This window comes from Podarcis liolepis (assembly GCF_965112155.1).
Source record: "Podarcis liolepis genome assembly, chromosome: 7".
Classification (NCBI taxonomy): domain Eukaryota; kingdom Metazoa; phylum Chordata; class Lepidosauria; order Squamata; family Lacertidae; genus Podarcis; species Podarcis liolepis.
The window spans coordinates 13045771-13069141 of NC_139561.1; the positions used below are offsets into that span (position 1 = coordinate 13045771).

At 50.6% G+C, this 23371-nt stretch overlaps 2 protein-coding genes across 9 annotated transcripts in view; one reads left to right on the forward strand and one right to left on the reverse strand.

Annotated features, from left to right (window-relative positions):
- LOC310712056 (chloride channel protein ClC-Kb-like) overlaps window positions 1-18037 on the forward strand; it is a 42738-nt gene extending 24701 nt beyond the window's left edge. For all 5 annotated transcript variants that reach the window (XM_083514670.1, XM_083514669.1, XM_083514672.1 and 2 more), the window contains 13 exons: window positions 1832-1957; window positions 3386-3470; window positions 5022-5123; window positions 8883-8967; window positions 9234-9407; window positions 9610-9679; window positions 9989-10099; window positions 11811-12024; window positions 14721-14854; window positions 15866-15966; window positions 16120-16203; window positions 17288-17374; window positions 17760-18037. In XM_083514670.1, coding sequence (XP_083370796.1) covers window positions 1832-1957; window positions 3386-3470; window positions 5022-5123; window positions 8883-8967; window positions 9234-9407; window positions 9610-9679; window positions 9989-10099; window positions 11811-12024; window positions 14721-14854; window positions 15866-15966; window positions 16120-16203; window positions 17288-17374; window positions 17760-17807 — 1421 coding nt within the window. In that variant the 3' untranslated portion in view covers window positions 17808-18037. The remainder of the gene's footprint in view (window positions 1-1831; window positions 1958-3385; window positions 3471-5021; window positions 5124-8882; window positions 8968-9233; window positions 9408-9609; window positions 9680-9988; window positions 10100-11810; window positions 12025-14720; window positions 14855-15865; window positions 15967-16119; window positions 16204-17287; window positions 17375-17759) is intronic.
- FAM131C (family with sequence similarity 131 member C) overlaps window positions 1-23371 on the reverse strand; it is a 57994-nt gene that overhangs the window by 29819 nt on the left and 4804 nt on the right. For 2 of the 4 annotated variants that reach the window (XR_014528755.1, XR_014528756.1), the window contains exons 4-6: window positions 21421-21603; window positions 20655-20765; window positions 19551-20107 (exon numbers count right to left, since the gene is read on the reverse strand). Coding sequence is in view for 1 of the 4 variants with exons in the window: in XM_083514738.1 (XP_083370864.1) it covers window positions 19824-20107; window positions 20655-20765; window positions 21421-21603 (578 nt within the window). In the remaining 3 variants the exon portion in view is untranslated. Of the gene's footprint in view, window positions 1-16231; window positions 17210-18820; window positions 20108-20654; window positions 20766-21420; window positions 21604-23371 lie in introns of those variants that run through there. The other 2 variants (XR_014528757.1, XM_083514738.1) reach the window with 2 other exon arrangements.

Consider the following 23371-nt stretch of genomic DNA (forward strand, 5'->3'; position numbering starts at 1 on the left):
TGATAGTTTTGCTTGGTAGTCCGATGTGTTCATCACAACAGTGGCATTACCTTTGTCTGCTGGGAGAATGATTATGTTGTTGTCTTTCCTCAGGTTGGTGAGTGCTTTCTGTTCTTCTTTGTGTAAATTGCTTCTGGGTGGTTTGCTGGAGCAGAGGATGTTGGTGACTTCAAGTCTGATTTTATTGGCTTCATCTGGGTTGATTTTGGTTAGGCTAGCTTCGACTCCGCATATGATGTTTTCCGTGGGGATGCGTCTCGGGGCGACTGCAAAGTTGAAACCTTTGGAGAGTACTTTGGTTTCAGTTGAGGTGAGGATCCTGCCTGATATGTTATGTACTGTTTGTTTCATGGGTTGTTGTGGAGGGTGGCTGGGCTTCTGGCGTTTCTCTAGTTTGTGGAGTTTGTTGGTGTGTCTGTCTGTTTTATGTGAGGTCTCAGTTTCAGCTCTCCAGACGGCTAGTTGTTTGCATTTGTCCCAGAGTGCAGGGTGGATTTTGTTACAGAGTTTGAGGTGAAGAGTGAGCAGATCTTTGTTGGTTTGGTTTAGTAGGTATCTTTTCTATGTATTTCGTTTCTGATTAGGGATAGTTCAGTTCGTTTCAGGATCCTTTCGGTAGCTGGGGTTTTAGAGTGGAATTTAAGTTGGAAGCATGTGGGAATTAAGTTGTTGTCTCGGCAGTTGCGTAGGAACAAGAGATCACATAAGATGGTGGCTCTTCGGATTTCTAGTTTCTCATAGGTTCTTGTCAGCTGGAAGGTTTCCTCCCCGTAGAGGTGAGATATTTGCTTTCGTAGATTTTCACGGGTACAGGAATGCAGGTTTTGGTGTCTTCGGGTATCTTCCCGTGTAAGAGTTGGGGTGTCTAGGCGACGTTTCGACGAGGTCTCACTCGTCATCTTCAGGCTGGTGCTTTCGGCTTCTTGTTACTGGAACAGAGCAGGATCTCAGTGTTTGAGTTCCTATAAATACTGTTGAGGGGGTGTGGTGTATAGCCTCCAACGTTCTGGGCAGAGAGGAAGTTCCCAGGTTAGTGTGCCTTTTCTTCTTTTGTTCCTTAATTACTTGAGGGATATCTTGAGTGATTTCTTGAGTGATATTCTGAGTACCACTTAGGTGGGTCATTAGGTGTGGATTAGTTGCTAAAGCTTTCGTGTCTTGACCTCTTGAGCTTGTGAAGAGTTTTTCTGAGAAGATGGCTGTACTGCACTTAGTTGTGCTCTGGCTTGGCTTCGTGTATAGGGGCGAGCTGTGGTTTTGTGCCCTGTGTCAGCCAGATCTGTGTAGGGATTGCAGGGGGGTGCAGCATCCGGAGGTGCCACTATGGTTTGGCTACTGGATGGTGTCTGTAATTTATCTGTGGCCAGCATGACTAAGCCGCTTCTGGCAAGCTAGAGCAGCGCATGGAAACGCCATTTACCTTCCCACTGGAGTGGTACCTATTTATCTACTTGCACTTTGAGGTGCTTTTGAATTGCTAGGTTGGCTGGAGCAGGGACCGAGCAACAGGAGCTCACCCTGTCACGGGGATTCGAACCACCAACCTTCTGATCAGCAAGTCCTAGGCTCTGTGGTTTAACCCGCATCCCATATATATATATATATATATATATATATATATATATATGACCTTAAATTTTTTATTTCAAAACTTTATGAGTTTCTTGCCCATGGTTTCTCCCAACTTTGAAGGCGTACATGCATCTCCTTGCCAAGGCACAAGGGAGCCTAGGTGTGCCTCTGGTCGAGGCATATTGGCTGCCAGTTGCTGACCTCTGCCTTACCTGTTTTCTTCACCTGCCCATTCTCTTCCTCACCTGGTCCCACTCAGGGGTCCTCTTCAGCATTGAGGTTGTGTCCTCCCATTTCGCCGTCCGGGACTACTGGAGGGGATTCTTCTCGGCCACCTGCGGGGCCTTCATGTTTCGCCTGCTGGCCGTCTTCAACAGCGAACAAGGTGAGGAAGTTGAGCAGAGTTGCTGGGGAAGTGCAAAGCGGGTGGGAGGAGAGAAACTCTTGCTTCCAGTTTGCTCTGCAGTGTTGGGCGTCCCCCTGGCCAGCGTGCTCATCCACATAGAAAACACCTCTCCCCACTCGCTGCTTTTTCTGGAAAGCTAAGCACAATCTTAGATGCTTACCTTGCATGGGCTGGAAATAGATTTGATGGGGAGGGGGTTGCTGAGAGACAGCAGTTTAAGCCTCACATGTGGAAATAATAATAATAATTTATTATTTATACCTCGCCCATCTGGCTGGGTTTCCCCAGCCACTCTGGGTGGCTTCCAACAAAGATTAAAAATATATTAAAATGTCACACATTAAAATCTTCCCTGAACAGGGCTGCCTTCAGATGTCTTCTAAATGTCAGGTAGTTGTTTATCTCTTTGACATCTGAAGGGAGGGCGTTCCACAGGGCAGGCACCGCTACCGAGAAGGCCCTCTGCCTGGTTCCTTGTAGCTTTGCTTCTTGCAATGAGGGAACCGCCAGAAGGCCCTTGGCACTGGACCTCAGCGTCCGGGCAGAACGATGGGGGTGGAGACGCTCCTTCAGGTATACTAATATTCTAAACTGACTGCAACTGCCCTGGAAAGAGATGACTGAGCAATTGTGGCGACCTTGTTGGAAGTGCCGAACCCTCAGGTTTGCTGCAAAATGGATGTTTTGTGTTAGGGAAGGGAAACTAGGGCTGCCATACGCTTGAAAATGGCGTCTGGGCAGATTTTAACAGCTAGTCCTCCTTAGGCTAAGTGTTGCCCTTAAAGAAGAACTAGCAGGGAGGCGAAAAAGAAGGATGGAAGGTGCAAGGCTAGGAGCAGTTTCCCTGTCGTTGCCTCTGGCGCCACCTACTGTTGGGCTCCCTGCCTCCCGCCCTACCAGCCACCACCAATGCTGCGTGAAGATGTTTGTAGGTTTCCCAAACTTGTCTCTCCGGCTGATTTTGGACTACAACTCCCAGCCTCCCTAGCTAGCAGGACCAGTGGTCAGGGATGATGGGAATGGTAGTCCAAAAAACAACTGGAGACCCAAGTTTGGAAAACCCTAGACCTGGATGTTGGTGATGGAGGAAGGCTCTCTGGGGACAAACCTCAGCAGCCATGGTGAGCAGGTGACGGGCGCTAAACAACGTGGCTTGCTGGTTGCGCAAGAGCAAAGTGGGGTTTGGCCGCAAGCAAATGGTCTTCTGCAAATGTTGGCCTTCAGTGGGGTGGGGGGGGGCTTAAGTGAGACGGACGGGGGAGAGAAGAGGGGAAAGTGAGAAATTGGAGAAGGGGGTCTTGGGTGGAAGGAAAGTGGGGGGGCACAGGTAGATGAGGAAGGGGGCTTCTATTTTTGTGGGCACCCCTGTTTTGTGTTTAAAACACCTCGCTTTTTCTCCCTCCCCAGAGACCATCATGGCTCTTTTCAAGACCAGTTTTAAGATTGACTTCCCCTTTGACCTGCCAGAGACATTCTTCTTCATGTTCCTCGGGTGAGGGATTTTGGGGTCAGGTCCACCCCATATACAGTGGTACCTCGGGTTACATACGCTTCAGGTTACACACTCCGCTAACCCAGAAATAGTACCTCGGGTTAAGAACTTTGCTTCAGGATGAGAACCGAAATCGTGCTCCGGCGGCGCGGCGGCAGCAGGAGGCCCCATTAGCTAAAGTGGTGCTTCAGGTCAAGAACAGTTTCTGGTTAAGAACGGACCTCCGGAATGAATTAAGTACTTAACCTGAGGTACCACTGTATTTAAAGCATCCCCTCAATAATTCTGGGAAGTGGAGTGTGCTGTTATAGGGAAAACTAGGGGGTTTGGCATTTGCTGCCCAACTCCTGAAGGGACTGAGTCCCCTAACTCAATGGTCAGTCAGAGATGAATGGATGGAGGCAAGATCCATAGAAAGCAAGGGGGACCTTTATTTTTCTGTTGCAACAGTCCCCCCCCTCCTTGCAAGCAAGGAGGTAGGAGAGACCCAGAATAATGGCGCACAAGCCCCTATAAAGACTTTTGAAATTGCCCACCCTATACCCCAACCCCCCCTCACAAAAATCATACGTATATCACAGAAGTAGTCTCCAGCATATATTTGAGAGTGTTGCTTCTCTCCTGTCTGCCAGGATACCTGATAAATGCCTTAAAGGTAAAGGCAAAGGCAAAGGGACCCCTGACCATTAGGTCCAGTCGTGACCGATTCTGGGGTTGCGGCGCTCATCTCGCTTTCAGCTTCCGGGTCATGTGGCCAGCATGACTAAGCAGCTTCTGGCGAACCAGAGCAGTGCACAGAAACGCCATTTACCTTCCCGCTGGAGCGGTACCTATTTATCTACTTGCACTTTGACGTGCTTTCAAACTGCTAGGTGGGCAGGAGCAGGGACCAAGCAATGGGAGCTCACCCCGTCGCGGGGATTCGAACTGCCGACCTTCTGATCAGCAAGTCCTAGGCTCTGTGGTTTAACCCACAGTGCCACCTGCATCCTGATAAATGCCTTACTTGATTGCATTTTCTGGGTAGCCTGGCCATTCCTTTGAGATGTTAAATACTTTAGTTCCTGAATCTCTTGCACACATTGATAGTTTGCTCAGCTTAATAGATACTTGCCAGACTGTATTTGAAAAGGGAGGTGTAAGCCGCTACAGTCCAAAGACAATTGGAAAGCTTTCCCCATTTCCTTCCCCCTATATGAGGTCAATTTGAGAGAGTCAAAATGACTTCAGGATTGCTCTCCTGTACTATTTCAGACATGTGGTTTATATACTTGTGCATGTGTTTGCCTTGTACATTTATGAACATTCATTCTATATTTGAGACCTTAGAACTCTTATAACAGTGTCAAGGTTTCTTGGGGGAAACTACAGTTTCCAGGGTCCTTCATGGGGGCACCATGTGCTTGAAATGTGCTCTGAATGTATGGGGGCGGATGTGACCCATCTCCTTCCTTGCAATGCAGCCTGGGGGGGGGGTTGACACCGAAGGGGTATTGTGTGCCCAGCAGCCAAAGTGACCCTAACCTCCCTCCCTCCCCTGTTTCTTTGCAGCGCAGTCTGTGGGGTGGTGAGCTGCGCTTACCTCTTCTGCCAGCGCTGGTTCCTGGGCTACGTCCGGAGGAACTGCTTCACGGCCAAGCTGCTTGCAGAGGAGTAAGTCATACCTTGGGAGTGGGGGGTCTTATGTACTGAAGTTCTCACCCTGGGCCAGCAGGGGGATACTGTAGATAGTTTTCACTCAGGTCCACATATGCAAATAAGGAATTGAAAGTGACGTTCAGTGATTGGATAGTTACAGAAAGTGGTTACTGTTGCTTTGTAGTTGAACTCTATATAAGCAGGTTGGCTGAACCCTTCAGTTCAGTTCTGGCCTGTGAATAAACAAGAGCTGCTTGAAGAATCACTGTGTTGTCTGATATGTTCACTCACAACTTGGGGGGCATGCGCTGGAGGCATGTGGGGCTCCTGCAGGGACCGAGTGACTGGCCTCGAACACACTGCTGCCTCTCAGCCTCAGTTTCCCACTCTGCAAAACGGGAACAACAGAAGTTTGCCTCGCCCGGTTGTTGCATGGGCGATAAATGTTCCATGAAAGCACCAATGAATTGTAGCAGCTGCCATTCTCCCTTCACATATTTGGGTTCCTCTTGAGTTTTCCATGACATAGGGATTACAAAAAATATATATATTCTGGCTTTGGGAACAGAATGAGTAGGGTATAGAAAAAAGCATATAGAAAAAAGCATAACCCTCTAACCAACTGAGGGTTCTGAAATATATGTAAATTATTTATTATTAATGAATTTTATTTTATTTATTTATTTTTATGTTATTTGTTTATTTATATATTTATCTATGGATTTGTTTAATTAATTAATCAATTTAATCTTGGTATGTGACATCATTCCACTTATTCTCTGTTATTATTATTAATGTATATTTATCATAATTTATTTCTTTATTATAATAATTTTCAAAAAAAATTAAATAAATAAATTACATCCACTTATTTTATTTATTATTAGTAGTATTTTATTCTGTTATTTATCTATTCATTTTTATTTATTTGTTGTTGTTGTTCTATTATTTATTGTTATTGTTATTTATTACAATCTATTCCAGTATTATTTGTTCAAATAATTACCACTGTAAGTAGAATTAATTGATGATGCTATTAATTGATGATGCTATTAATTGTCTACCATAACTAATGATAATATGAAATAATTATTCTTCACTTGACTGGTTTGTATTTGCCTATAAATTTATTTATTTGCCACCAAGCAAAGGGTCAGGCAGATAGACACAGCTAAATAACACACAAGCATATAGGGATGGAACAATGGGCGGCCCCCACACTGCAATCAAATGGAAATGTCCCTTTAACTAACAGTTTGAAAAACATAAGGTTATGCTGGAGGCCACAGCAGAAGGAAAATGCTGCCAAAGACAATGTATCTTTGATTGGCCATCCGCCAGGTACCTGAATCAACAATGTACCACGAACTGCCTGTCTTTAAGCGACAATGTATCCTGCCTGGTAGTTTATTATTATTAATTTTATTTATTTATTTTGTTAATTATTATTATTATTATTATTATTTTAAATTATTATTTTATTTATTTATTTACTTATTTAACCAGTAAATATCTTGCTAATCATTGATACACTAATTCTCAATAAATTATTACAATGTAATTAAAGTTACTATAAAGCCGCTATCAATTTAACTAGCTATTGCTACTGGTTAATTAGCACCCTATTGTGTCCAATAAACTGGTCAAATTCAGACTTTATTCAAGCATCTCAAATCAGTTAACATAATATAAAATTAATGTAATCCCCATTTAGTAAAATCTCAAGCCTCTTAAATTAGTCTCTAATCAATTACTGAATATGTTGGTGCAAATCGAATGGCTTGATCAAATTACCTGATTGATATTTTAAATTAGATGTAAATAATATTTTGCGGATATTAATTAGCAAATTGAGACCACTGCTGACCACTAGATATCAGATAGTAAGGAACCTGCCTCCACCAGGGGGGCCTGCTTCAATTAATCTGCAATATATCTGGCAAACTGAATTTCAACAACTACTGATACTATCAGCAATTATATTGAGGTGACTCAATTGCTGTGAGCAATGGGCGGAGACGACTGCAGGTAAAGCAGCCCCGCCCGGAGACAAAGGGGACCCAAGGGGGTGGCAGTAAAGGTGTCACTAGAACAACAAAAGAGAACTGGTTCTGCAGCTAAAGCATAAGCTGCCTTCTGTAAGACCAGGAGGCTATTAATTGCCCAGCTATTTGGTGCTTAAGGGAAAACAAAGCAACCCTGGCCGGTGATCAAAGGACAATGCGAGGGGAGGAGGGAGGACAATATCAGCTCAGGAGGGAAAAAATTCCAGAGTAGGGAGGGGGGTAACGAAGGGGGAAGAGGGTGAGTTGAAATAATAATAAGCTGCTGGAAAAGCCCTCACAGGAATTCACAGCAATACTGCAAGCACACAGGCGCACAAACAGAGTATCTCCCCTTAGTTTGCCAGGGCGCTGAGGAACACACACACACACAAATGCACACACAGAGTGGCTATCCGCTGGTCGGAGGAGCGCTGAAAAGCCCAAATTAGCCGGCACGGAACCCACTGCCTTTAAGACAAGCTTTAAGAGGACATAGAGGCAAAGAGGATAGTAGGTAGGCGGATGCAGCTGCAAGCGCACGTGTGCCAAGGCCAAAATAATACAAATAAAAGCAAAGTAACCAGGCAGTGAGGAAAACTGCACTGTGGCAAAACAAAGTCACTAACCCAGAAACATGCACCCAAAAGTAAAGGAGAACTTTAGGCAGTATAGTCGGGAGGCAGAGAACACTAGGAGTAAAGTCTTAAGGGTAACATAGAATTTCTGGAACTAAATATGCTCAGCAGACGGAAACAATGAGAAAAGCTTTGGAAATAAAATGAGAAAATAAGGAAGAATGAGGGGGAAGCAGTAGGAAAATGCAAGGTACATGCAAAGGGGGTTAGCTTGGACAACAGCAACAACAAGGCGGAACTTCCCTTTTAAAAGTCCTCTTCAAAGTACCGGCTCCACGTGGTCAGCAGCTAGGAAGAAAAGGGGCAAGCAGAGGGCTGGCCCGACCTTATGTGGCCTCTGGAAGGCCCGCCCCTGCCGCCAGCCGATTGGCTGCCGCTGCAGGGGATGCAAATAAGGGAACCCCTTATGTGTGGGCGGGGTCGTGAGCCCGCAACCCCCCCTCCTCCTGAAGTTCGGAATGGGCATTGTGCGCAAGGTATTTAAAAGTGAGTGACAGTAGAGGGGTCAGCAAACTTTTTCAGCAGGGGACTGGTCCACTGTCCCTCAGACCTTGTGGGGGGCCAGACTATTTTTTTTTTGGGGGGGGGAAATATGAATGAATTCCTATGCCCCACAAATAACCCAGAGATGCATTTTAAATAAAAGCACACATTCTACTCGTGTAAAATCACATTGATTCCCGGACCATCCGCAGGTTGGATTTAGAAGGCGATTGGACTGGATCTGGCCCCCAGGCCTTAGTTTGGCTACCCATGGTAGAGATGGACCAACATTTTATTATTACTTCCTCCATCACCCTGAGAAAAAAATATTCTCCCTTGTATGCAAGCTTTCAAGCGGCACAGAAATCCTCAGCACCTTCTGCCTGGTGGAAGAGCTTTGTGATACCTGGAAAATGTACAGATTCCTCCACCAAATGAGCTTTTCTATTTTTGCTTTGAGCTGTGTGTGACTTGCTGGTCTGCCATCAGAGTTAGCTTTGTGCAGGGAAGCCCTGCCTTTCATTTTCAATCCTGAAAAATAACCCTGTTTGTTTGTTTGTTTGTTTGTTTGTTTGTTTGTTTGTCGGTTTGTTTCTGGTACCTTTTTCCAGGAAACCTCTTTACTCGGTGCTGGTTGCCCTCCTGCTCTCCTCCATCACCTTCCCATCGGGCCTGGGGCAGTTCATGGCCTCCAGGGTAAATACTGGGTATCGCTCTCCTTCCCAGCACAGAGCACACTGGAGCATATGCAGAGTGCCACCCTCTCCCTGCTGAATAACCACAGGTGGCACCCACAGGCCTGACAGCAGCCAGTGAACGGGCCAAAGGCCAACCTGTCTGGTGGCACAGAAAGAGGAACCTCCTGGCCCCCTCACAGACAAGAAGGGGGAGGGTGGGTGGGTGGGTGTTTGCGCTCCTGTTTGCTCCAGCCCTTCCAGACCCCCATCTTTCCTCCCCTGTAGCTGAGCATGAAGGAACTCCTCACCTCCCTCCTTGACAACCACACCTGGAGCGCCCTTTCCCAAAACGCATCGCTGGCCAGGCCCCTTCAAGTTGACACCCACAACCTGTGGCTCGAGTGGTGGGACCCCAACATCACCATCTTTGGCACGCTGGCCATCTTCCTGTTCATGAAGGTACCTGGCCCGCTTCTGAAGCACACGGAGGGGGGGGGCCTCTGATGAGGGACGAAGGGTTCAGGCGACTCCCCACCCATTTCTGTTACGGTGCTTTCACCCTCAGGAGTTGGAGTGTTCTCAGGCATGCCGTGGCATCACAGGCTGTCTGAAAGCAAGCGGCCATTACCCTCGGCCTCACTTTCCCTCGCTCTTTTCACAGTTCTGGATGCTGATCCTGGCCACCACCATGCCGATGCCCGCTGGGTACTTCATGCCTGTCTTTGTTTATGGTAAGTGCCCCCCCATCTCCCCTCTCCCTGCATCAGATGACCCGACCCCATACTGGGTCACAGAATCAAAGAACTGGAGAGTTGGAAAGGTGACCTTGTCCAGCTCTCTGCAATTCAGGAACCACAGGTAAACGCAGGATCAGTTTCACTGGTCTCAGCTGTCAAGCACCAAACAGAGAAGGGGATCTCCATGACAGTTAAACCAGTTTGAGCGTGCAGTGTAGACGTGGTCTGGAAAGGATTGTCGCGGAGATGCAACCTGTTTCTTTCTACCTCTTTCTCCTCCTCCTTCCCCACTCCCCACCGCAGGAGCTGCGCTCGGGCGCCTGGTGGGGGAAACCGCCGCCTTCCTCTTCCCCCAGGGCATTTCATCGGAAGGGGGCTCCAGCCTCATCACTCCTGGAAGCTACGCACTGGCAGGTGAGTCTGCAACATGGCTCAAGGTGGCGGGTGGGGTGGGCACTTGCTACAGGGCAAGCCAATAAGCCAGGGCAGCCAAAGGTCTAGGCAACTACGGCTTGGCAGACACTTGTCAACTTTGCCACACGGCCCCGTCCCCTCCACCCCAGGGACTCACGGTTACGATGACAGTGAGTGCCTCTGTTCACTACAATTCTGCGGGGGGCATCTGTCTGGAGGTTGCCCTAGATTCCTCTCCCAATTCTTGGGGTCCTGTACCCAGTGAGGGTTAGAGGAGCTGGCTGGCCACTGAAATGTCCTCATCAGCATCCTGCAAAAACGGGCGAGGTTGCAAGAGGGGTGGGGCCCTCTGGGCTCCAAGGTGGGCTTTTCCTCCACTGCCCCCCCTCACCATGCTGCTAGGTTGGAGAACAAGAGCCAGAGAAGTGTGAGAGAGCTGGGCTGGAAGCCGGAGACTGAGGGACTTGCTTGCTCCGTGCTGGATCAAAAATGGCAACAAATGGAGAAGCAAGATTTCTTGGGGTGCTGATGCCGTGACCCCCCCCCTCCATAGGTCATACATATATGTGAACAGAACCGTATAAAGTAGTACCTCAGGATGCGAATGGGATCCCTGTTCGCATCCCAAAGCGAACGTAACCCATGACTGTGCTTCTGCGGGTTGTGATTCACCACTTCCGCGCATGCGCGTGATGTCGTTTTGACCATCTGCGCATGCGCGAGCGGCGAAACCTGGAAGTAATGCGTTCCGTTACTTCCGGGTCGCCACAGAGCGCAACCTGAAAGCGCTCAACCTGAAGCAACTTCAACCCGAGGTATGGCTGTATCTTGAAGACGCCACAGTCTCGGCTGACCTTTATCCGGAGGAAATCGAACCTGGAACCCCTGGAGTCCCTTGCAGCTCAGACACACTGGGGGGGGGGGCGTGTTGCAGGGGGAGGCCACAACCGTTAATCCTGGTGCGACACCAGCACAGAGGAGGGCCAGCTCTGTCATTAGGCGGGGCTGGAGGACAGAGCTGTGTTCGATTCATGACTTGTCCTCCCCACCGCTGAGCTCCTCTGCTCTGGTGCAGAACGCTATCCTCTTCAAGCAAGATGCAGACCCCAGCCAGCTCAGCTCTGGGACTTGGAATAGGAATTGGGGGGGCTAAGAAGGGATCCACGCCCAGGGTGAGTTGCCGGCCTGTCTCAGGACCATAGCTGTCAACCATCCCTTATTTGGCGGGAAACTCCCTTATCCCAGCGCCCTGTCCCGCTGCTGTCCCTTATTGATGATGTCCCTTAAATTTCCCGGGTTTCAAAGGAAGCAGCTCCTCTCCCTCCCTCCCTGCCGGCCAGGGAGGAGGGAGGCTCCAACTGTGTTGCTTGGTTGCCCGGCCCGCCCCCCTCCGGCCTCCTCTCACCAGCGTCGGCCCCCAGGAGCCCCTCCCCACCGGGACTGGCGGGAGCCTCGGGCCCTTCCGCCGCCATCCTCCTCATGGCCGCCAAACTGAGTGCCTCTGCCTGGGGTAGCATCTGCTCTTCAAAATTATCTGGTCCCTTTTAACTTCGTATTTCAGGTGGTTAACTAAAATCCCTTGTTTTGGCTGCTGGCCCCTTATTTTTGAGGCTGCTGGTCCCTTATTTTCAAATCTGTAATTTGACAGCTATGCTCAGGACCCCCCCTCCAGGGACAACCCTTGCTCTAGATTCTGTTTTCCTCCCTCCAGGAGCAGCAGCCTTCTCCGGCTCGGTCACCCACACCCTCTCCACGGCCCTGTTGGCCTTCGAGATGACGGGGCAGATCGCCCACATCCTGCCCGTCATTCTCGCCGTGCTCATCGCCAACGCCATCGCCCAGAAGTTCCAGCCCTCCTTCTATGACGGCACCATCATCGTCAAGAAGCTGCCCTACCTGCCGCGCATCAGGAGCAGGCACATTGGGTGAGGTGAAACCCCCTCCCACGTCGCAGGGTGCGCGGGGAGCAGGTGGGGACACAGCTTCGCGCCCTCCCACTCCCGGGACATTGAGGGGCATCCCGAGAGCCTTCTCAGACATGCTGCTTGCTGATCAGGGAAAGGGCACTCTGCCCACGCTCAGAGTCTCTCTTGCCTTATGTCACTTTGCATATCGGGAAGGGCTGTAGCTCAGGGGCAAAGAGTCCGCTTTGTGAGCGGAAAATGCCAGGTTGTTGCAGAGCGAGTTGGCCGGTAAATCACAAAGTTCAATAGTTGGGAGTGAACTCTTCATGGTCTTGGCTGAGGGTCAGGCCTGATGCGGACAACAGTTCATTCCCTGTAGCTCAGCGAACTTTTTCAGCAGGGGGCCAGTCTACTGTCCTTCAGACCTTGTGGTGGGGGGGTGGAGTATATTTTGAAGGGAAAAAATGAATCAATTCCTATGTCCTACAAATAACCCAGAGATGCATTTTAAATAAAAGCACACATTCTACTCATGTAAAAACACCAGGCAGGCCCCACAAATAACCCAAACCCATTTTAAATAAAAGGACACATTCTACTCATGTTAAAAACACGCTGATTCCCGGACTGTCCACGGCCTGGATTTAGAAGGCAATTGGGCTGGATCTGGGCCCCAGCCCTTAGTTTGCCTACCCATGCTGTAGGTCTTACTCCTCGAAATCAGTTGCCGAGACTAAAAGTCCCCACCTCTCCTCAACCATCTAGGTCCGCTCCTCTCCCAGGGCTCCTTCCAAGCAATCGGAGACTACGCCTGCATGAGACTAAGATCTCCTCTGCCCTTTTCATGCCTCTTCTGGTTCGGGGAGACTAGGGGAGAGTTGGGAGCTTGCCACAGCCGGAGAGGGAGACACCGGTGACTCTTCACCAGCCCAACTCATCTCTGCCTCTTGGCCTCGCTCGTCCCACGCTTCTGCTTCAGTTTCTGCCTCTGATTCTGGACTTCTCTCTGCCACAGACTCTCCCAGCTCACTAAGCCCCGTTACCTCCTTAGCTTCCGACACCTCCTTCTCCCTGTCTTTTCCCTGTGACCACTCATCATCGCCCCACCACCAATCTCCAGGCTCTGAGCCTTTGACCCTTGGAGTTCCTCAGCTGGTTCCTCCCACTGTTCTTCTGCACCAACCAGTCCATGACACAGGTTCAATACCTGCTGGTATCGCCAGGTAGGGTTTATTATACAGTTCAATTTCAAATGCAGGGAGGGATTTCACAAGGTTAAAAAGCATAAAAATGTTTTTCATCAACATGTACTTTTATTTCCAGGGGCAAACTCCCTGATCCTCTCAAAATAATAAGCACAGCTTTTTAAAAGAAGGCAATAGTTCGAATTTATGGGATTCAGCCAGGCAATTCCTGGGACCCTCCCCTGCCCAAAGGTCTGGGAGAAGGACGACGCCTGCACCAGATTGTGATGGGATGATGAGCTGCTTGTGCGTAAAATCCAAGTCCCTCAGAGTTTGCTCAAGTCCGCAAACCTCTGTCTGTAACGGAGCCCCCTAAACATGGCTCCATCAGTCGCTGGCAGATTCCGAAAGTGGTTGCTTTCGAAATCTTTTCCAACATAAAAGCTCCTTAACGGAAACACGTCTTCTGGACTCTCTGCGTGACAGTTTCCGGCGAGGGGTGGGTGTCCCTACAGGAGGTCCTGAAACCTCCCCACTACCCTCGCTAGAAGTCTCCCTGAGCCATCCCTCCTGCTCACTTTCCCTCGGATCACCTCGTCTCCCCCTGCTGGTTCCCTCTTCCGCTGCTGAGTCTCTCCCAACCTGTGTGAGCCCTTCCACCTCCCGTCCTTCCTATGGCAGTTCCCTGACACAGATTCTCACTTGAGCACCATTTGAAAGCGGAATAGTAAAGCTAGACAGGAAACAACTGCTTCAGTCACAAAGAGAAACTTGAGCTCCCTCTTCACCCCCCATAGAAGACCAATTAAAATACTCTACTAGTGTGCCTTCTTCTCTCTTCGTATCTTTTTAAATATGTTATAAAAAGTAGATGAAATTATGTACAGTCCAAACCTCTTACCATAAAAATAGAACGAAGCCCTGCTCTTAGGAGTAGATGGTCGTTCCGTCCATGTCTACTCCAGAAAACAAGAAATGATTGCAAGGATTGGCCTCCACTGAGCAGAACTGGACTTCATGAGAAATAAATGGCATAATCTACTTTTCTTTTGAGAATCAGCACAGCTACAAGCCCTGTTTAAGGGAGGGAGGGAGCAGCAGAGACCTTGTAGCTTGCTTGATAAAGAACTTTTTGTGGGGGGAGCAGTCCTTATTCTGACAAAACTCCTTACAGTTTGATTGCTGTGGATCTTCAGGGGGCATGAAGTGATAACGGTAGAATCTCTGTCTTTGAAAATGTATTTATTAGCAAGACCACTGATAAATACAGGTCGGGTTAGAATCTGCCTGAAACCCAGCAGAGGCATTGCTGCCGACCAGTGTGGACACTACAAAGCTAGATGGGCTGACTCCGTAGAAGGCAGCTTCCTAGGTCCCTATATTCCAGGACAGGGCACACATTCACTGGTGGGATGTGTGCATGCTGTCAATTCACAGGCCTTTTAACAGCCCGCAGACCCTCTGGGAATCTTTGCTCTGCTATTACTGGGCTCTCGCTGGGGTCATTCTGACGCCACTTTCTCCCGCCTGCAGCTCCTACAAGGTCACCACCGAGGAGTTCATGAACACCAAATTCGTCTACCTGCCCAGGGATGCCACTTTCCAGGAAATCCTCCGCACGGTCACCTCGACAGACGACTCAGAGTACCCGGTGGTGGACAATGCTGGTACAGTCAAACCTCATGTTACGTCCACTTCATGTTACGTTCTTTCAGGATACGTCCCGCGGCGACCCGGAAGTACCGGAAAGGGTTACTTCCGGGTTTCGCCGCTCACACATTCGTAGATGCACAAAATGATGTCATGTGCTTGTGCAGAAGTGGCGAGCCGCAACCCGCGCATGCGCAGACGCACCACTGTGGGTTGCGCTCTTTTCTTGTTGCGAATGGGCCTTCGGAATGGATCCCGTTCGCAACCAGAGGTACCACTGTACTGGGACTTAATGGGTTTTCGGAGGGGGAAGGAAGCCCGGCAATGCTGGGTTCCTGTTCTCCCCTCCCGCTATTTCCCAAACCCCTGTGGCCTTCCCTGGGGCATCAGGCCTGGGGCTTTATTTCACTTCCCGCTTTGTGGGGGTGTTGAGGCCCCTGTCAGGCCAAGGCGGCCCTCCTGAGGCTCTGCCCATCCGGCCAGTGTCACTCTCGCTCACTCTTTTGGGGGGAAACCATAGCATGGAAACAAGACAGAAGGGGAGAAACAGCAGGAATTGAGAAGCAGCTGGGACTTGCTCTTTGCCCATGCTCAGGAGGCGCCAGGGTACGTACCCAGACACCTCCGCCACAGTCCACAAAGAGATCTACAGCAGGAGCTGCCCCCTTGTTTCAGCATAGGGGACCTAGTTCTCTTCTACCTCTTGTGTTGCAAGGGGGTTGGACTAGATGACCCTTGGGGGGCCCTTACATCCCTACAGTTCTAGGATGCCACTATTGGAGGCAGGATGCTGCTGGAGGACCAGTTGTTGTGGGGATCCCTAGGGCGGTCCTGCGGGTGGGCCTCCAATCAGGCACAGCTGGGTTACCACTGGGCAGGGGGAGGGGAAGGAAGCTAGACTAAGGCGGGCCTAATCCAGCCCATCTCATGTTCTTCCCGGGGTGCTGGGCTCAACAAGACCCTCTTTGGCCTGATCCTGCAGCCGAGTCCCTTTAAGGTCTTTTCTTTCCACCACCTCTCGCCCGCAGAGACAGCCATGTTGCTGGGGATGATCCAGAGATCTGAGCTGATCAAGTTCCTCCAGACCCAGGATGATGCCAGCTTGCCCCACAAGGCACAGGGGGAAGAGGTGGGTCACAAGCCCCCAGAGGCCTTCTGCTGTGTGTGGAAGGAGGGGGGCAGCACCCTCTCTGCAATGCAGCTTAGCCAGAGTTGCATGTGCCCCACACCGCCCAATTGCCACACCCTGCAAGATTTTATTCCTCCCCAATCTCTCCTGCAGCCTCCATCTGCCCAGACCTTGGAAGGATCCTGTGCCATCAGCCCTGTGACCCTGCAGCTTTCCCCATGGATGTCCCTACACCAGGTAAATGGCCGGCAGACAGGCGAGGGTTATCAGGTGAAGCGTGGCAGGAAGTGCCCTTGGCTCTGGAACGCCCCTTTATTTGTTTACAGCGAAATGGAGCCTCCATGCCCAGGAGGAGTCTACCTCTAAATGTCACCTGCTGGAGAATAATGGCAGGGAGGGCTGTTGTTGCTGCCTTCGCGTTCTGCACCACGGGGGCACATTTCCCACCCTGGGAAACAGGGCGAAAGGCCTGCCTAGGTCTTTGGGGGGAGGCCAGGGCAGAGGGGGTGTGTGTGGAAGTAGGGGATTTTTAATTTTTATTACAGAAAGATCCTTTGGGGATGGGAAAGGCGAAGCATTTTCTGCCTGCCTCCCAACGCTAGTTTTCCTGCCACAGCCTTTGTGGGGCTGCTTCTTGCAAAAGGAAAAAACACACAGCTGTGTATTCTTGGCTGTCGGGCCCTTCCTCCAGCCTACCTCACAGGGTTCCTGAGAGGATGGAACAGGATCCTACCTCTGTGCTCACACCCCGTTCTGTGAAAATGAAGGAAAGGGGGCATTCTCTGTGTGTGGTGCATACGCTTCTCACAAGATGCTGCTGTCACCAGGGAAATGGGTTGGCTTTTCGAGATGCAATGAGCCTCGTTAAAGGAGCTATAGGCAGGGGCTACCCCACATCCTGGGACGCGGGTGGCGCTGTGGGTTCAACCACTGAGCTTCTTGGGCTTGCCGATCAGAAAGTCGGTGGTTCGAATCCCCGCAATGGGGTGAGCTCCCGTTGCTCGGTCCCTGCTCCTGCCAACCTAGCATTTTGAAAGCATGTCAAAGTGCAAGTAGATAAATAGGTACCACTCCGGCGGGAAGGTAAACGGCATTTCCGTGCGCTGCTCTGGTTCGCCAGAAGCGGCTTAGTCATGCTGGCCACATGACCTGGAAGCTGTAGGCCGGCTCCCTTGGCCAATAAAGCGAGATGAGCGCCGCAACCCCAGAGTCGGCCACGACTAGACCTAATGGTCAGGGGTCCCTTTCCTCTTTACCTTTACCCCACATCACCACCCTGACCTTCCCCCCATCTCTCCCCTCCCCATTTTTCTCCCCACAGGTGCACAACCTTTTTGAGCTTCTGAACCTTCAGAGAGCCTTTGTCACGCAACTGGGGAAGGTGGTTGGCGTTGTCTCCAGGAACGAGGTAGCTGGCTGGCGCTCTAAAGCGGGGCAGATTGGGAGAGGATGGGGCTGGATCCTAAACTCAGAGAGCTGCAGAAGGGGGAGAACTGCATTCAAATCCCCTCCTGCCCTCAGCCGCAAAACACACCGGGTGACTCTGGGCCAGTCGTGCTCTCAGCCTGACCTATCTCGTATGGTTGTTGGTGGGAGAACAGCTTACAGCACACTCAGAAGGCTTCTGAGAAAGGCAGGAGGAATAAGTGTATCTTAAAGAAGGAGTTCCCAGTTCCTTATCAGGGGTTGCAGGAAACTAGGGCAGTTAAACCCCTTCCAAGCTGCTTGCAGTGTGAAAACATCCACCCCACTTCCCATCCAGCTCTCAGCTTCCTTCCTTCTTTTTCCTTCAGGTGAGGAAAGCCATCGAAGACCTGGCAAATCCCAAAGCAGCAAAATGAGAAGAGACCACAGAGGACCAGACGGGATTCGAAACCGCGATGGAAGGAGATTGAATGTTACCTGGTGTCAAGAGCAAATTAAAGATGTATTTTCACACCTTTGGTGGCAAATGGGGATGGACGGGGAGGTCCAGGATGGAAGCATAAGCTCTTGGCACGTCTTGAAACCTTTAACAACTGAAACCTTTAAACAACTGAAAAATATAAAACCCTATTATTATTTTTTACAATATGAAGGAAGGCTTGTACTAATATTTGGGCTGAGTTGAAAGGGACCCCCAAATTCACCACCTGAAATTCTGGGGTGTGTGGGGGGTGTTTCAGTGGTTTTCAGGGTGGTACAGAATAATGTGATTTTTTTGGGGGGGGGTGTCTTAAAAAAGCCCACCTCCTGCTCCTAGGAGCGCCACCACTGGGCAAGGGAAAGAGGGAGCTGTATGGTGACATTTCCTTTGCAATCAAAGCCTGTCCAGAGCCGATTTCCTGCAAGAACAGCTTAAAGTGCAAAAGAATCACATATAAATTGGTCCCTGCTTCCTTCATAGAATTGAGAGTTGGAAGGGACCCCTGAGGGTCATCTAGCCCAAACCCCCAATGATGCAGAAATCTCAGCTAAAGCATCCATGACAGATGGCCATCCAACCTCTGCTTAAAAACCTCCAAGGAAGGAGAGTCTACAACCTCCCAAGGGAGCCTATTCCACTGTCCAAACTGTCCATCAGAAAATTTTTCTTGGTGTTTCGTCGGAATCTCCTTTTTTGAAGACATTGAAGACAAGCTTGTTCCATCTTCCATGGGACAGCCATTCAAATATTTGAAGATGGCTCTCATATCTCCTTTCAGTCTCCTCTTTTCCAGGCCAAACATACCCAGCTCCTTCAACTGTTCCTCATACGGCTTGCCCTCTGTCATCTCGGTCCCCTTCCTCTGCCCATGTTCCAGCTTGCCCCTTGTTGCAACAGGGCTCTCAGCTTCTTTCCAGCAGTTAGTACACTCTGGCTACATGGAGGCAATTTCTGTGCAATATCTCTTTTATTATTTACAAATATACACACTGAGCTGGGGTGTGTGGGGCAGGGTGGAGGAGCAACGAGGTCCCTCAAAGCAGGTATCTCCCCCCAGCCGGCCAAGCAGACTCCCCTGGAGGAAAGAGCGAGGGGGGTTTGCCCCGATCTCGTTCTGCAAACCAAGCAAGCAGACGGAAGGTGGCCATTTGGCGGCTCTCGCAGACATGGGAAGATGGGAGTGGGGCACTCGGCCCAAAACACCTTTGCCTACGTGCCGCCATCTTCAGAGGCCTCCTTGGCTGCCCCTACCAAACCCAGGCACCCTGGGGCTAGTAAACAGAGCGGCCCTGGAAGTTCAGTTTAAATAAAAGGGCTGTAGCAGTGAGATTGGGACGCGGGTGGCGCTGTGGGTTAAACCACAGAGCCTAGGACTTGCTAATCAGAAAGTCAGCGGATCAAATCCCCGCGACGAGGTGAGCTCCCGTTGCTCGGTCCCTGCTCCTGCCAACCTAGCAGTTCGAAAGCACGTCAAAGTGCAAGTAGATAAATAGGTACCGCTCCAGCGGGAGGGTAAACGGCGTTTCCGGGCGCTGCCTTGGTTTGCCAGAAGCGGCTTAGTCCTGCTGGCCACATGACCCGGAAGCTGTATGCCAGCTCCCTCGGCCAATAAAGCGAGATGAGCGCCATAACCCCAGAGTTGGCCACGACTGGACCTAATGGTCAGGGGTCCCTTCACCTTTTACCTAGCAGTGAGATTATACCCACCAAAAAAGCAACAACTGCTTTGGGGGGGGAGGTGTTGAGGGGGTGCACCCATAGGAGGAACGTATGATTGAAGTGATTCAACTGTCGTGACCTCCTCCAGGCCTTGCTCGAGCAAGCAGATGTCACTCAAGGGTGCCACAATTTGAAGAACCTCCTCGAACGCTCAGGAACGCCCGCCGGATGCGACGGTGGAACCCTTGACCCAAGCCCCCCAGCCCAGACTCTGCCCTCCCTCCAGAGTCCTCTAGTTATAGAACACCTCGTCCTCTGAGAGGGAGCTGCTGTCAACGTATCGGAGGGAGGTGCTGCTGCGCTGGAGCCACAATGACCCCACGGGGCTCTCCTGCCCCGCTTCCTGGGGCAAGCCCTTCGCCAGGCTGTCCATCGGGGTGCTCCAGCCGGTGGGGAAGGGGGACTTGCAGCTGGAGAGGGAGAAGGCCGGGAGGCTGCTGTCCAAGTTGGAGGGGCTCCCTGTGCCCTGCGGGGTGAGGAGAAAGGTCCCTGGCGGCAGATAGAGGCCTCTCAGGTCTGGAAGGAGGAGAAATTATTATTATTAATTAAATTTGGGGAAGGGGCTGCAGCTCAGGGGTAGAGAGCTGCTACTTTGCATGCAGAAGGCCCCTGGTTCAATCCCTGTCAGCAGCATTTCTAGGTAGGGTTTGAACCCATTGCTGCCAGTCAGAGTAGACAACACTGATCTAGATGGACCAGTAGCCTGACTCAATATAAGGCAGATTCCTGCGTATCAGGGATGGGGAATCTGTGCCCCCCCCCAACAGATGATGTTGTGAGTGCAACTCTCCTCAGCTACCAGGGCCAATGGTGAGGGATGGGGGGAGGGGAAGATCAAGAGCATGGGGGGGGGGAGCAAGGGTCACCTGGACCAATAGCATTCTCAAAGGATAACTGGGTGCAACTGATTCACAAAAGCCTTCAAGGATGCAGAGACCCAATGCTCATTGAAGCTGACAGACGTAACTAACTTAGCATCATTAATTTCATTGGGTCTGCTATGACCCCCCCCCCCACAACAACATACAAAAATGGGGAGAACCAGAGGTGGGTTGGAAGTTACCTTGGAGCCGGGAGCCTTCCTGCGAATCCCCCCCATAATTCAGCTCCTCTTCGTCCAGGGAGGACCAGGCACTCAGCGTGGCTTCGGCGATGGCAAACTGCTCTGCCACACCTGGGCAGGGGAAGGCAGAGGGCAGAAGATGTGAGGGAAGCAGCTGGCCCATGCCAGCCCTGCCTGGACCCTTGCAGGTCTCGGAGAATGAAGCTGCAAGCCAGGCTTAGCCTAAATAAACCATTGCACCTTCCCCACCCCCCAAAAGGGAACCCCTCCTGATCTAGAACGTCCAGGCTTTCTTGGGAACAAAGCTGAGGGCTGGTTTGCAGCTGGGACTGACACAGCGTATGACCCCCTATGCCACCCGGTTCCTGCCTGGATTATAAGGAGGAAGACTCGGCCAAAATTTACTGCAATTTCCTCTTCCGGGATGCTTGAAAAAGGTGGCATTTGTGCCTTGCATTTAAAGAGCTCTTAACACCACTTTTAACAGCCATGGCTTTCCCCCAAAGAATCCTGGGAGCTGAGAGCTGGGAGGAGATCCCTCACAGACAGCTACAGTTCCCAGCACCCCTTGACATGCTACAGTTCCTCCAGTGAGCGCCATGGCACTCTGAAGTGTATGCAAGCAGCCTTCACGAGCAGTTTCAGAGGAGAGGTGCAGGACTTCCCAGCGCCCCAGGGACATCACACCCAGACACCATCAATTGAACATGGTTCTTAAGCTGGCACCTCTTTTATGGGATTGCAAGGCCCCAGCCTCACTGCTGACCTGCTGCAAACCAGGCCTCCTTCAGCTCATCGGTGAGGTCGGCGTAGATCTCCTCCTCCGTCAGGGCCTGCTCCCAGCCCGTCCTCGGAGCGCTCCAGCCCTTCCACTCGATGAGGTGGGCCACGCGGCCACGGGCCATGGCTGTGGGCTTGGTGACGTGGTCTTTGATGCTCTGGACGAGGCCTGGGGGGGGGGGCAGCAAAGATGGAGGAGGCACAATAAGCACACTTGGGAACAGAGGGACGGAATCTATGCCAGCCCCACTGAGAGCCTCGCAGGAAGGTTTCCATGGGAACAAATGCCCCGTACAATAATACTGTTTTGTAGATTGGAAGGTTAAATCGGAAGCTGAGCTCACTGCCGGTAATTCCGATTTTGCTTTCCTCATATTACTAATGCCTGGTTTATATGATGAATGTATGTTCTATACATTTATTTATTTTGCGCACCGTACCTCTCGGGGTGGTTCACAGCATAAAAACGCAAGATAAAAACACATCATAAAAACCACCATATATTTGTAGGTTGCTACCTTGCAAGGAATCGCCTTTGGCTAGTGCAATAAGCGTATTGGGTGAAAATGACTGTGTTCTGCGTCTCCTTCGGCCCGACACATCTTTGCTTGCAAGGGAGAACAGCAGATTTCAGCTGTGCCTTTCTGTGGTTAGCAACCCACCTGCCTCGTCAAGCTGGCACCCGCCAGAAATAAACGGAGCAGAACTCAGAACAGCACCAAAAGAGACTCGGTCACATTGCTCCCCCTGCTGCTCTGCGAGAGGGCGAGCCAAGAGGATGCCAGGGTCTGCAAATCTGGGATTGCCGTGGTGGCAGGCAAAAAAGGAGCGGTGGTCCAGGCCCCTTGGAAAGGGTGCTGGGTGACTTTTTAATCCAGATGCCAAAGTCCCAACAGGGGCACCTGGGAGCAAGGAATTACCCAGGTCTCCCGCAGGGATTCACACAACCACCTGCTATGCAACAGGATTTACAGGCTATGCCCGACACGTTTCAGAATCTGCACCATTTAATGGCAGAACATTCAGATCGGTTTTTGCTCCTTTTGCATTCTAGTGTTCTATTTTGTGAGGGACACAGGTGGCGCTATGGGTTGAAACACAGAGCCTAGGACTTGCCGATCAGAAGGTCGGTGGTTCGAATCCCCACGACGGGGTGAGCTCCCGTTGCTCAGTCCAAGCTCCTGCCAACCAGCATTTTGAAAGCACGTCAAAGTGCAAGTAGATAAATAGGTACCACTGCGGCGGAAAGCTAAACGGCATTTCCGTGTGCTGCTCTGGTTCGCTAGAAGCGGCTTAGTCATGCTGGCCACATGACCCGGAAGCTGTACACCGGCTCCCTCTGCCAATAAAGCGAGATGAGCGCCGCAACCCCAGAGTCGGCCACGACTGGACCTTTACCTTTATTCTATTTTGTGGGCTGGTGCTTACCCAGGCCTGAGAAGGCAGGAGTGTTGACATCCAGCTCTTTCACAAATGAGCCAATTATATTGTGATCCAGCATAGCAGGAACTGTTTCCTCATGTCCTCCTTTGGTTCTCTTGGGACCATTTTCTCAACACAAACCACACACGCCTCTTTAAGTGGGTATTTTCTCTCTCTGCTTCTAGCAGGCCCCTATGAACAGCAGCTAGCAGCCAGAAATTCAACAGGTGAAGCACTCCTTGGCATGGAAATGCAGCTATGGGAAACTTAAGATTGCTTTTAAAAAATAAAATAAAAGAGGAGACAATGCCATTCCTGGAGAATTGGTTCAGGAACAGTCGTTGGCCATGACAGCTAAATGCAAACACCTTGCTCCAAAGTAGCAGAGCTGGGGACACAGGCAAAGGATGCGTGTGGAATTGTTTTGCTAAAGTCTTGCCCTGCTTATGGGTTGGCTCCCAGAACATTTCCGAGCACAATTCAAAGTGTTGGTGCTGACCTTTAAAGCCCTAAAC